The 13,302-nt window shown below is 36.5% G+C and overlaps 1 protein-coding gene across 2 annotated transcripts in view; it reads right to left on the bottom strand.

Annotated features, from left to right (window-relative positions):
• NALCN (sodium leak channel, non-selective) overlaps positions 1–13,302 on the bottom strand; it is a 228,476-nt gene that overhangs the window by 51,787 nt on the left and 163,387 nt on the right. For both annotated transcript variants that reach the window (XM_038173435.2, XM_027443733.3), the window contains exons 16-17: positions 4,042–4,178; positions 2,229–2,370 (exon numbers count right to left, since the gene is read on the bottom strand). In XM_038173435.2, the coding sequence (XP_038029363.1) occupies positions 2,229–2,370; positions 4,042–4,178 (279 nt within the window). The remainder of the gene's footprint in view (positions 1–2,228; positions 2,371–4,041; positions 4,179–13,302) is intronic.

Here is a 13,302-nt window from a genome sequence, read left to right as displayed (position 1 = left end):
TTAGTTTATTTCTTTGATATTGGTTTATAAATTTGGAGGAGTTAGAAAAACTTCTGGAACTCACAGACTTGACTAGAAAAAGGCACTACAGATGTCTGTTTTTCAAAACTGTTCTTTTGATTTGGCATAGATGAAAGTAATTTCAAACTGATTTTCATTTTGGTTATGGGTAAGAAATAAATACTACTATTTTGAGAAGATAAATAAAAATCCACTCCCCACTTACAACTTAAAGCTGCTTTTCAAGGAAGTAGGTAATTACAATTCTGAAAAGACTTACTAAAGCTGTTATATAATAGAACATAGAATGATTTGCTTTACTGATAATGACAAATTATAGGTCAGATTGATTTTGAATGAAAAAAAATACCATAAATATAGTTGCACATTTTTGGAGAAAGAAAAAAAGAACATTCGTGAAGTGGAAGTAAGGGAACATATGCATCATGTACACTTCCAATCACTTCAGCAGATATGCAATGCAGAAATGCTATATACATCCGGAAGACATTGGAGGAGCCAGCCATATTTCAGGCACCTCAAAGGAAGCAAAGAGTCAAATCTGCCAGCAGAATCCCACCTTTTGATTCTAACTTTATTTTTTTTTTTTTCACCAACTACAATATAAATGAGACATGAAAAATTTCTGAAGCCACTGTCATCATGAGCAGTGGGAGCGCATCCTAGTATGAAACGGTATGAGTAAAATATTTGTTCAGGTTTCTTTTTTTTTACATACATGTAAGGTTTACATTTAAATGCAACCAGTCATTCCAATCTTGTTTTAAGGATAAGATATTTTTAAGAAGATTTGTCCATACAAAAGTAAGGTTGCTTTGGCAACTGTAACTATAGGAAGCCATAGTAATTACTTTCACAAAATCCTACCTAGTGCTTTCTCCCTCTTAATAGGAATGTGTAAATAACTCATTTTAAGCTACATTTATCAGAAATATTACTCATCATTAATCCTACCTTTGAGCCATGGAAATCCAAAAGTACATACTAAAAGCAGGTTGAATAGTGCAAAAACAATTTGCAAAAACTTATTTCAATTAAAAAAGTGAAGTCAGATCATGCATATTTGCTCTTGAAGGGAAGTGAAAAATTGAAAAGAATGTAACTTTCTATTTTCATATTTCAAAATATCATTGAATAAAGCGTGCCATTTATTCACGTATCTTAAAAGACAATCAACAATGTTCACATTTGTGAACAGAAGGCAGAAGAAATTAAAACTCCAATTTAATATACTTCAGCTATATATTAATGTGAACAGATTGATTCCTTTGCATGGACTTGTTTTCTGAATAATATTGCAGCAGAGACCTCCCTCTCAGGCCGTGCTGTTCAGCTTTGGCTTACTGATGGCATAGACTACATTGGCCACAGGGGTGAGTTCTTGCACTGCATTAGGAGTGAAAATTAACAGTTTGTAAATAGGCTCTTTACATACACTATCAGATGAGTATTGTTTTTCCTAACTCTGCTTCCTGCCTGTATGAATGCTATCCTGAGTTTCAGTTGCAAACCATGTACTTCCATGGTACACACTGAGTTTTTTTCTGACCCTGCAGTTTTGCAAGGTGCCAGAAGCCACACGCATTTACTCACGGTGCTGCACTGGTGTCATCATCATTCCAAGCAGTCCTGATATTTTTCAAACCCAACCATTCATGCCAGTCCAGCTGGGAGACTATCAGCATGTAACATAACGAGTTTCAAAACTGTATGTTTATCACCTGTTTTCTAGCAATTCCCAGGCCTATGCAGAGGTTAATGCCCTCTAAGTAACTAGAATAATTCTCAGATTTTTACATATCTCCACTGATTACACTTTACCTTGCTTCAGTGAGTGTATAAAGCAGTGTAAAAGTAGCAAGACACTCAGAAATCCACTGTGGTATTCATAAATTTTATTTTTCTACTAGCTTTGCAGTGATTAACAGCAAGACCATTTAAAAAAAACGGGTTCATAAGATGGATGCTTTGAACAAAACTATGTATCACATCCTAAATTTTGAAGTCAAAGGAGAGAGAATTCAAACAAAATAAGGCTCTACTATGATGTCAGTTTTAGGATACCTAAATTAAGTATAGCATTTTATTCTGTGTTCGGTTGCCCTAGCTTGTGTTTGCTTTTATGTAATTTGACAAACTGAATAATCTGAGGTCTCTCCTCACAATACTCAAGGATAGACATATACTGCTGTGAATTCTTGATTTACCTTTTGGTCGATATATTTGTTTTCTTCAATTGCTGATCTTTTAGAGTGGTCACATGAGGAAGAAGATGCTGAAGGAAGCCTTCGCAGCAGACAGCTGGTATCTTGTTGCTGGCGATCAATAAACTGCTTCATAAAACTTTCCCTTGTGAACAAACAAAGGATATTGATAGATTAAAAACCCAGGAACAGTTATTTGCTTTTTTTTTACAATGTGTCACAACCCATTAGTGCTAAGATAAACTGTGAGAAATGGATGTACTGACCTATAGATGTATAAATGGACAGAATGAAGAAAAAACAACTGATAAAACTTACGTTCAGTTTATTAAAAGAATCTACAGCTGAATTGAGACCTGTGTGGCTTGCATGTAGCTTTGAAGAAAATAGTTTCACTCCATTTTATAATAACTATTTTATTTATTTATTTACCAAATAGAGTGCTAAATATTTGAAGTGCCTTTTGCAGTTTTTGGCTCTTTTGAGCTCATTACACAGCGAGTTGTTACTGCAATATAAATCAAATGCTGGTATAATCCAAAGGAAACATACTTCCTGCAAGAAATTGTTTCTTCAAGATTTCAAACAACATCTGTTCGTATAACTGCTTTGAATGCCAGTATTAAGGCACTTCAGCAATTCTGTGCCTCACATATGCCACGTTTAAAAAGTATTTCTGTTTACAAGAAACATACATTTATCTTGCTGTCTTTTAAAGTTAATATCACTGCCCTGTTTTCAGCGTAAATTGACTATGTCATAACTAATTTTTATCTGGAGGGGTAGTTTCATATAGTGCAATAGCTTCATATTTAAAGATTTAGCATGATCACATTTAGAGGGTACTGGGAAAAAACATAGCTAAAAAGAAACTAAAAAAAAAAAAAAGAGGGAGACTGGGAGAGCACACTCAATATATAACTAAGCGGTATTTTGGTACCAGGAACAAAGTTATCTGTGACTGTTTCCTTGAGGTTTGGAACACTTTTTCCTGACCCTGTTCACCAGCATTATTCTTTGCATTCAGATAAGATGGTACAAACAGATCAAATCAGTTGTACTAGTATCCTTGTGAATTTAATCAGAATGTAATGTAATTTCAGAAGACAAATAAGAATGACAGCCATCTTTCACAGCATCCTGTCTCCAAGCATGTGCTCACTGGGGACACTGGGATACCTACTCGGCCAGTCTGTGCTGTTTCAGCAGTCTCAGCCTGTATCTGCAGCAACAGCCCTTAGACTTCTGTAATAATTCTCTTTTCTTGGTACCACACCAATTAAAACAGTATTACTAATTGATGATCCAGTAGCCAACTGGGGGACCGATCCTTTGTTAAAGTGAGTTTTACAGGAAAGTAGTAACAGTGCACATCCAAACAGGGGACAAGGTCATCGCAATGAAACTGCTGTTCGATGGTCTGCATTATCCACTCTTAATGATTTGCTGCCAGTTGATCTCATCTTTAAAAAGCCACATGAGAATTGATTAGACTTCTAGCTGTCCATTTCAGCCAAGAACCTAAAACCCAAATGGGAGTGGAGGAACAACAATGTAGTTTTCAATCATATTTTATTTGTTTCAGTCAATCTAGTTCCTTTCATGAATACGTTATAATGAGTGCTAGGATTTTATTTTTTTTAAGTAAAAGTAAGATAAAAATAAAATGTCAGCTCCTTTCAACTCTGTTAATGCTGTTTCAGTTCTGATTTTCTGAAGTATCTGCTTCATCCATAAGCAAAACAGCTAAATATTTTTGGAGCTCTGTGGCACCAGACCAGCTTATGGCATATTAGCAATTGGAATATTTCAATACCTTATTTTTGGAACTGTGAAATCTGAAGGAAGCTTGGAGATTTTCACCATTTGTGGCCTGTTTGGAAATTTTTCAAAGATGCGTAGACGCAGTGGAAGCTTCTCTTTTGTATCTGCATTTGCTTCACTTTGCTTCAGCTAAAAACATGGAAATGAAAAAAAAATTCAAAAAAAAAAAGAAAAGAAAAAAATTGCTCTGTAATATTGCAGCCTTGTTTTTCATAATTCAAATAAAAACAGCAATTATATAAAGAAACAGAAGATGGCAGCAAAGAACTACAGAGGATAAATTTGGTACTCGGGTTTATTGGTCTGCTTGTGCTAGAAGCTGACAAATTCCAAACAATACCATGCCTTTAACTGAAAGTCATAAAATGGGAGGATTGCTAATAATTTTAATTTTAAAATATGAAACATATTAATGCCCTATTCAATATGGTTGTTTCTATGTTTCCTTCACAGTTCCCTAACACTTTATCAAGGAAATAAACATCCATGCTCTTTTCTTATTAGTCACATCTTTCTGTATTTCTTGACAGCCCTAAAATATTCCAATAGAAAACAGCATTTATAAAGGGAGTAATTTTAAAGAAATCCAGCTTTCAGAACATGGAAGTAACAGGAAAATTGCATTTAGATGAGTATTAAAAATAATATCAAAAGACTCAAAATAATCCATCTATGTCAGCAATTCTGATACTGAGCTGCAGCAAATCTAATAATGAACATTGCACTTGTAAATATCCACAAACAGTTATGCCAAGGAATACCACACATTTAAATACAGAAAAGGCAGATACACCTATGTGGACAGATAATGGGTACATCTAATGATATAAGATAAAAGAGATTTGATATGGAGATATGAATTGTGAATTGTGATTCCTGAATTGTGATTACTGCATTTGCAACTCAACTGTGTTATAACAACAAAATACCAAGTCAGAAGGATTCAGTGAAACACGGTTGTTTTTATGTTTATATTAAATGGGAATTTAAACTTTAAATTTCTATCTAGTTCTATATATTCAAATATCATGTACCATTTCAGTTAGCACACATCTAATTGAGATTATTTAGATATGAAGTTTAATTCTTCTTCCCATGCCAGCTTGTGAGCACAAGCTTAGGAGCTTACACTTTAAAACAGAGATGCCCAATCAGCACCTGCAGGGAATACTGCTGATAGGTATCAGCTATAGATTTTTACCATGGTGAACTGCCCGGGAAGTTGAATGAAGTTTTAACTCCCATTTGCACTGCCTTGTGTAATCCATGCTTCCACTGCATGCTATAGAAGAACAACTGCTCTGCTGCACTGTCATGCTATCAGCAACATCACCACTTCCAGCCACAGGACAGCTTAAACTGAAAATCGATTCATATTCGGCTGGATACAAGTTGTCATGTGGACAGAAAACTGTTTGAAGTGCTACAAACAAAGATTAATGATTAATGGTAAAGCACAGGGTCAGAAGAGAAGGGGAATGGAATATTGTAATAATCTGTATTATGTTCAGTCCTCCTTAATGGCGTCATTAATGATCCTTAAAAGGAAGAAATTATGACATTAATGAAATTCACTTGATATTAAAATGTGGAGTAAAATACCATGGTGGAGAAAAAAGAGGACAGATTTAGAAGTAGGGGCAGGAAATAACAAAGACTGAAAATAATTCTAGAGCAAGAATAAGAGCAGAAACTAAACCAGAACTTGTACTTCAATACAGCATCAAAAGGGCAATTTGGGCACCAATTATGTTACCAGCCAAAGGTTGGTTATGTATTATACAGTCTTAGAAAATTGTACAGAAGTTCACAGCTCCTCTCTCTGCTGCTTTGAGGAGCCTGTACCAGGGTAAGCATTCTATTCTGAAGCCCATTTCAGCAGTCTCACACGGACAAGCCAAAACAGTGCAGAAGAGAGACATGAAAAAAAGGAGAGAGCTACAGAAACCAACCGGAGTGGGAGAGAAAAAAGGAGTGAAAGACTAAAGGGGACAGATATTTATATTTCAGCAACTACACCTGATAGTAAAAGAAGGGGAGGAGATGTAAAATTGTGGAAGAAATATTTGAAAACGTATTATTTCAAGAATATAATAGTGTGACCCAAGTATAGGAATGAAAGGATGAAAATAGCGATTTTTTAGGCTGAGAATAAAGATTAATATAGTTACAAAGAAATCTAGGAGTGTTCAGAAAGGTCTCTGGAGGGAAGTGCCTCATCATTCCAGATTCAGGTGAGACAGAACCCTTGAAATGCCAGCGTACCACAGAAAGAAATCCTTCACTGTCACGGAAATGAATCAAATTATCTACCAGGGCTTTTCTGCTACATTGTGCTGTTGAAAAGCTTTGGGAGGGAGTAATTTTTAGAAGAAAAAAGAGTTTTGAGTTTCTGCTAGTTTGCTTTAGTGAGAAATCACTGTATAAATAGGCAGATTCTGGCACGGACAAATAATGTCCCTTGCAGCTATGGACTCCCATTCACAGAAGTCAGCACACGCAGAATAGAGCACACACCACAGATTGCAATGTTGCCTGAAGTCTCAGTGCAGAACAGATCAGGGAGAGCTTGGAAACAGGGAACTGTATAGCTGAAGTGATAAGCAAGGGAACAGAAATATCCCCCTTCTAACCAGGAGAATGATCCAAGATAGACTTTAAAATAACCTAAAGTCAGAGCAGTTCTACCGAATCTCTCTCCAATTACTCATGCTGTGATAATATTACATGTTGGGGAGCGTGAAGCATTTAGCTTCACTGAATTCTTCTCTACACATTTAGGGTGTAATTGTTGCTCTGCATGACACACATCCCATTTTGTATTGCTGCTTAAATCCTTTACATTTCAACTTTCTTTAACACATAACAAACACATATATTTTTAAAGGTACAGGGTTTTAAAGGTACAGGATTATGTTGAAATATGGTGATGGTGGTGCAGAATGTTTCTAGCAACAGCTAAACCCAAAATAAAATACCAGGACTTTGTTTCTATGATTTTTATTTTTATTTTTTTTAGTTATTATTATTATTATAATTAGCAAGGAAATGTGCATGGTCTTGATTGGTACTGCTTGGCTCTTGTCTCCAGCTCCTAGGAGCCTATTGGAAGCAGTTCAATGACATTTTGTCAGCCTGGGTTGGCAAAATTCTCGTGTGCCTGCTAGAACAAGTCCTGTAAAGCCACAGAAGGAATTTATGTCTATTTTCACTATTTCCATGGTGCTTAAGTTTATAAGGGCACAATGCATACAGTACTACCGTCTGTTCTGAACCTAGATCAGAAGTTATTAAAACAGTACCTAAATGGTAGGGAGTGATGGAGAGGAAATCTTAAATTGGGATTCCACTGGATAATAGCAGTTGAATAACACATTCAGATACAGGCCCAAGGCACCAAGATATCTAGATCTGGTTCACATAACTATCTCAGATGAGTACAAAAGGCAGCAGATAGAAAGGTACACTTATTGATGGTGTTTAGATTTATTTTATTTTTTCCAGAAAGACATGATGGCCACACCTCTATTTGGTTCAGAGCAGTTTGAAGTGAATCCCCAACTATCTTTACTTGTTGTTTGGTGATTTTGTGAGTAGTGTTGGTAAGCAAAACAGATTATTTTTGGAGCAAACAGAACTGTGAGCTCCACTCCACCCTCATTGAATACGAATGCAATCCCAATCACTAAGACTGATGGAAGGATCAGAACAAATGGCTGCTTGTTAGGGTAGCTTCAAACCCTTTGTGCAATGGGGCATTTAGTGCAGTGTTACACCAAATCAATTATTTAGCAAACACACATATAAACACCCTGAACTGCATCTCCTGTAACTGTGGTGCATCAGCTGCTGCATTGTTGGTATTCTCTCTCATGACACAGTTCAGGGCATTAATGGGAGATGACTTCATTCATAATACTACATAATACTACAAAATATTTATTTGTGTCTTCAAGGCTTCTTTATAAAAGGGCGACTGTTAAAATCACCAAGACCTGGGCCCTTAAAACCAAAGAGAACCTGTAAGAAGTTGTTCTAAACACATGAAGTATGGTGGTGAAAATGGAAGAAGAAGGTAGAGGCAGGGGGAATAAAAGAGACATCAGGTAGTGACTAGTGAGAAATAGGGGCAGGGTCAGCTCTTTAGCACATATCCACACCGGTTATGGTCAGACGTGTGAGCTGGGATGGTCAGCAAAGCAATTGCCCAGCTGGAGATAACAGCCTCCCCAGCAGGATGCTGGCATCTCCCACATAATCACACTAGTCCAGCCAGGCCAACAGAGCCACAGCACAAGACCATCCCTCCTCTGCCAGCTACAAAGACTCTCTCATCCATGTCTTAGAAACTCAAGTGATGACATTTAAACTTTTGTAAAATATGCTGTGTTAAAGTAATCGAGTCACACACTATACACTGTTATATTGAACCTGAATAGACCAGTAAAGCAACAAATGGTGCATCTAATTTTTTTTTTTTTTTTCTGTCTTAAAGGATTGTAGTACTATAATCTCACAGATCTCAATCACCAAAATTGTGCTTGGGGCGAAAGTAGCAAGTTCTTTTCAAGTGTGTACTGCAGCTTCTTTGATAGGCAGGAGCTAACAGCCTGGGACATTGAAGTGCTCTAGGGTCAGGTAATATAAATGTGATGACTTTAACAGTTCAAAGAGCTAAGGTGAGTATCTGTTCATATCACCAATTTGCATTTAGAGACAGAAACATCCTTAAAAGTAATGTTCTTGGCAAGGCAAACTGAAAGCTCAAATTTAACACAGTCATTGAGTTTCTAGGACATTGACACATTGGTGGGAACATGCCAGAGGAAAAACAGAGTTAATCATATCCAAAGGGATAAGATCTACCCTTCCTAACTTTTGTTTCTCTATTCAGTTAATTCTGATTGTGGAAGAAGAGCTAGTAACATGCAAAACGTAAAGAATGAAAGATGTGCTTTTCATGTAGTCTGTGAAATTCACTTAAATATTGCATAAATATTTCAATTAAATTAAATAATTATGAGAAATGTACTGCGTTGCTCAAACTCTTGTCATTTCAGTTGACAGTTTTCATAACAGGCTGAGATCAATCATGTTCAAAATTAAAAGCTCTGCAACTGATGTACACACAGTTTATTTAGGAACTGGCCAGCTGCCCAGAGTACTTTCATGGTGAGTGTGGAAAGTTCAAGCTGTTGGAGAAAGTTCAGGGGGTCTCTCTACAGGATAGCTTTAAATTAATATTGCTTGGTACATTAGAGTGCACTGCTATATATCATTTTTTCACTGGAAATATCCTCTAGGGGCTATATTTGAAGCATACAGTTGCTATACACTATCTGTGCTACCCTCTTAGTAGGATATGCTCTGTGCTTCTGCACCACACAATTTGAGCATGATACAAATACAGAAGGGGATGAACAACATTAAAGACTGATACCAGCACCTATCCAACAGTTTTCCAGATTTTTTTTTCTCATCCAAATTTTCGTAATTATCAACAACTGATTTGTCAATAGCAACTTTGAATGAAATCCAAGTAATTAGTAATGCTAATTATAGCATTAAATGACACATTAAATTAAACAATTAAAAATCAGAACGGTGGGTTAAATGAGCTGCTTTTTCCCCTTCTGTTATTACTCTGAAGCCATATAGATCTGGTAAATTTCTGGACATGAATGAGAGCCGAGACAAGAAAACATGTATGTGGGTAAGCTTTCATAGCCCAGACTCAGCTCTGGCATAAATTTTTGCCAACACATTGTACCTGTATTGGATTCAGATTCAAGAGAAATCAGAAGTTGTAACGTAATGTAAAAACTACTACTATAGCTACCTGTAATTCCAATAAAAATGAAGAAGCAGCTCAATTTTGTTAGAGCAAACTGCAACATGAAAATAGAAAGGCAAAAAATGATCTGAAAATTAAGGTAAAAAATACTGAAAAATGCAGTAGTTTGAATTTGGGTAAAAGTAACACTTTAAACACAAAAAAAACCCACAGCACTTATGACATGTAGATCCTATTAGGTTTGTCTATAGTGCTAAATAAAAGGCTACCAAGGGCCTAACCTTTGCCTAGAGTCCTGCCAGCTGACTTCAATCATACTTCATAATATTTGGCTCGTGGTTTCTCTGGGTCCCTTGGGATGACCTTGAGACATAACTACAGTAGTTACATTTCTATGCATTTTCCAGTTCTTCAAGGCACCTGAAATAAAGTGATAGTTTTTATGTGCAATTCAGCTGAGTCACATTTTTGTGTTATGAAATTTGGGTTGTGAACTGCCTACTCTAAGAGAGACAAGAACTTGAGAGTTTGCCTGAAAGCATGAGGCTTGCTGGGAGAGCATGACAAGGACTGAGTGGCTTAGAGGTGATAAACCTGGTGAAAGCTTGTCCATGCTTCCTTTGAAAGCAGTCCCTCAAGTGAACTATTCCCTAAACTATTCCCAAAGCATTGTCTGGGAGAAAGTCCAGGAAATCCAGATGGAGGCCCAAGACAGAGCCAGCCATGAGCAAACAGTTAAGCAGCATGCATAGACAAGGGCTCTGCGTTTCAGCTTGCTCTAGCTGTCTTGTCCTCTTTTAGTTAACAATCTAGATGTACCAACTCTGCATTTTGCCCTTTGGGCTCACCTAAACAAATGGGGACATTGCAGGCAATAAAAAATTCTCCCATGTAGCAACTATAAAACAGAACCTAAATTGATTTTAACCACATTCTGTGGTGCCTTGGGGAATTTTCACTGAAATGTACCAAAAAATATGATTACAGTGGTGCTAGCATTCACAGCAGAGACTGCACTGTTGATAATCAAAGGGTAAAATAAACTGAAAAAGTTCCTAGCAGATGGAGGAAAAAGATTGCACATATATTTCTCATATGCACAAGATTATTTTTTTTTTAATAAACAACTTTTATGTGTCACAGGGTTTATGTGCTGTGTGTAGTATGATTGGATGCTGTGATTGCTATTTCCCAATTGTTCATTTAAATAACTTTTTCCTCAATTTTGCATGAAGTCTCCCAAATTAATAAGATATTGAGGAAAGTATCACAAATGTGTTTTCTTAATAACTTCCTTTCAGTAATTGTAGCTCCTATCGGTTCTTCATGAACAAATGCTGCTGAAAAGATGTGATTGCAATTCAAATGGCATAAAACTCCTCTGGCAAAACTCGGCTAAGATTTAGTCCATTTATTTAATAGAGGACAGGAATCCAGTGTGTCAGAAAGTTTCCCTTTGATTGAGATAAATGATTTTTCCAGAGCTATTACTTCATATTCTCTACAAGCTTGGACAAACATTGCTATGTTGATTAAAATTCAGCTGTTCTTCCATTTTTTTACCCTATCTTTTGGTGACAAGAATTGTATTTAATCAAATAAATGAAATCTGTGATTCTGCATAGTCAGTGACCAGATTCAAGGCCTACGAATGTGCTTACCAGACCAGATTCAACCTCCATGCCTTCAGACTAACCTACCTCAGTTAATTGCATTCTGGTTGTTTTAGTCTCTCTTTACAGCCAAAAGACACAAGGACACACTTCTTAGAGGTCAGTTCAGATATTGGGTTTGCTATGTCTTTCAGCCATGCTTATCTTTTTCCATTGACTAAACAGGGAACTTAAATCCAGTATGTTCTTTAAGTCACATGTGTGATGCCCAGTGAAATAGACGATGGAAATGAAACATACATTTAATGCTAACATGCTAACTGTTCTTTTAATAGCTTTTTCACGTATAAATTGCATCTTTGCCACTTACATATTAATTAATTTTCTTTTGGGATAAGTAGCAGAAATATCTGTTTCCATACAAAGCTTACTGAGTCACAGAAGAATGTCCATTATAATAAAAACATGCATTACATGGTCCATTTCATTAGAAGAAACTGCTTGAGTCCACCAAAACCTAGGCACCATTATTTGTTATGAACTATATGTCCTGATGAATAAACAACTAATACATTCTCAAGTGAACAAATGCACAAGATGTATGATTTCTGCTCTTGTACAAACAGAATCATTCAATATTGACTAGGTACAATGTGTTAATCTTCCAAGACATATAGCAAGATTAATTACAACCTGAACGGGTGCTTCTGTCTAGGAAGCAAAGGAGGTAGCATTGCAGGGAAATTCAGAGACTCTTAATGTTTGCTTACCTATTCCAGACCCTGCACAAAGGAAGATTCATGGAGGCAGCTCTGTAAATGGCGCTTACCAACATGTCAAGACATACAAATTCATCTGCCCTGCTGGGTTCACAGAAAAATAGGGCCAATCTGGGAAATGATAATTACAGACAGACTTTCAAAGGTTCTCACCACAGGCAGCTCCCATTTAGTTAAAAAGGAGCTGAAGAGAACTGGGCTGTGATTGACCAAGGAAGTCATCATCTTGACCTCCTATCAAGGTACAGACAGTGAGAAGCATAAAAAATGCAGAATGGTACTGAGGTCACATGGATAAAAGACTCAATCTGCAGGGAGTCTGTGTGTCTCTGCTCACAGTCTGACAAAGAAGAAAGTAACTTTCAATACCAAATTAGAGAAAGACTGGAATTTGATGTAAAAATTGTATTTCTTGTTATTCATATAGGCTGGTTAATTCATTGTCCTGGGAATTACACAGGATGGATCATGAGTAAACTGGTGTGGAAATACAGCATATCCAACTTGATATATTCCAGAAGCCCCTTCCAACCTGGGCTTTTCTATGATTCTATTTTTGGTGATAGTTATCTGACCCAAAACAATTCTTCAATTGCCTTCAACTTCACTGTTGTATGCCTGCATCTACCACCTCCTGATAACTTGTACTTTCATTCAAACCATTACTGGGCTCTGTTAGATTCTTTGAGAGGGTAATTTATATAACTTAGATTTAAGCTAGTATTTGAAATCAACATGGTGAACCAAGTTCTGTAATTGGACATCCATAACACTGAGAAAAAATAACTGAAGTTGAGAAAAAAAGTCATCGCTGAAGCTTGAGGCCAGAATACAGTATATTTCTTTAAACAAGAATGACTTTGTCTTTGCACAATGAGCTGCCCCTTGCTTTTTCAGTGGTTTCTTTGTTTTTAATCAGAGGCAGTACATTTTACTTGACACAGCTGCCCTGAGTTTTAGATTCATTGCAGTTTTACAGTATTTCTCCAGTACAGAAATTCACACAGAAAATCAATTTAAACAAAGGACATGAAGAAGCAAACCTATATGAGTAATAATGGGAAGGC

This window comes from Anas platyrhynchos, chromosome 1, assembly GCF_047663525.1.
Source record: "Anas platyrhynchos isolate ZD024472 breed Pekin duck chromosome 1, IASCAAS_PekinDuck_T2T, whole genome shotgun sequence".
Lineage (NCBI taxonomy): Eukaryota > Metazoa > Chordata > Aves > Anseriformes > Anatidae > Anas > Anas platyrhynchos.
Note: the sequence above shows the minus strand (reverse complement) of the source record. Positions and strands in the feature narration are given on the sequence as shown.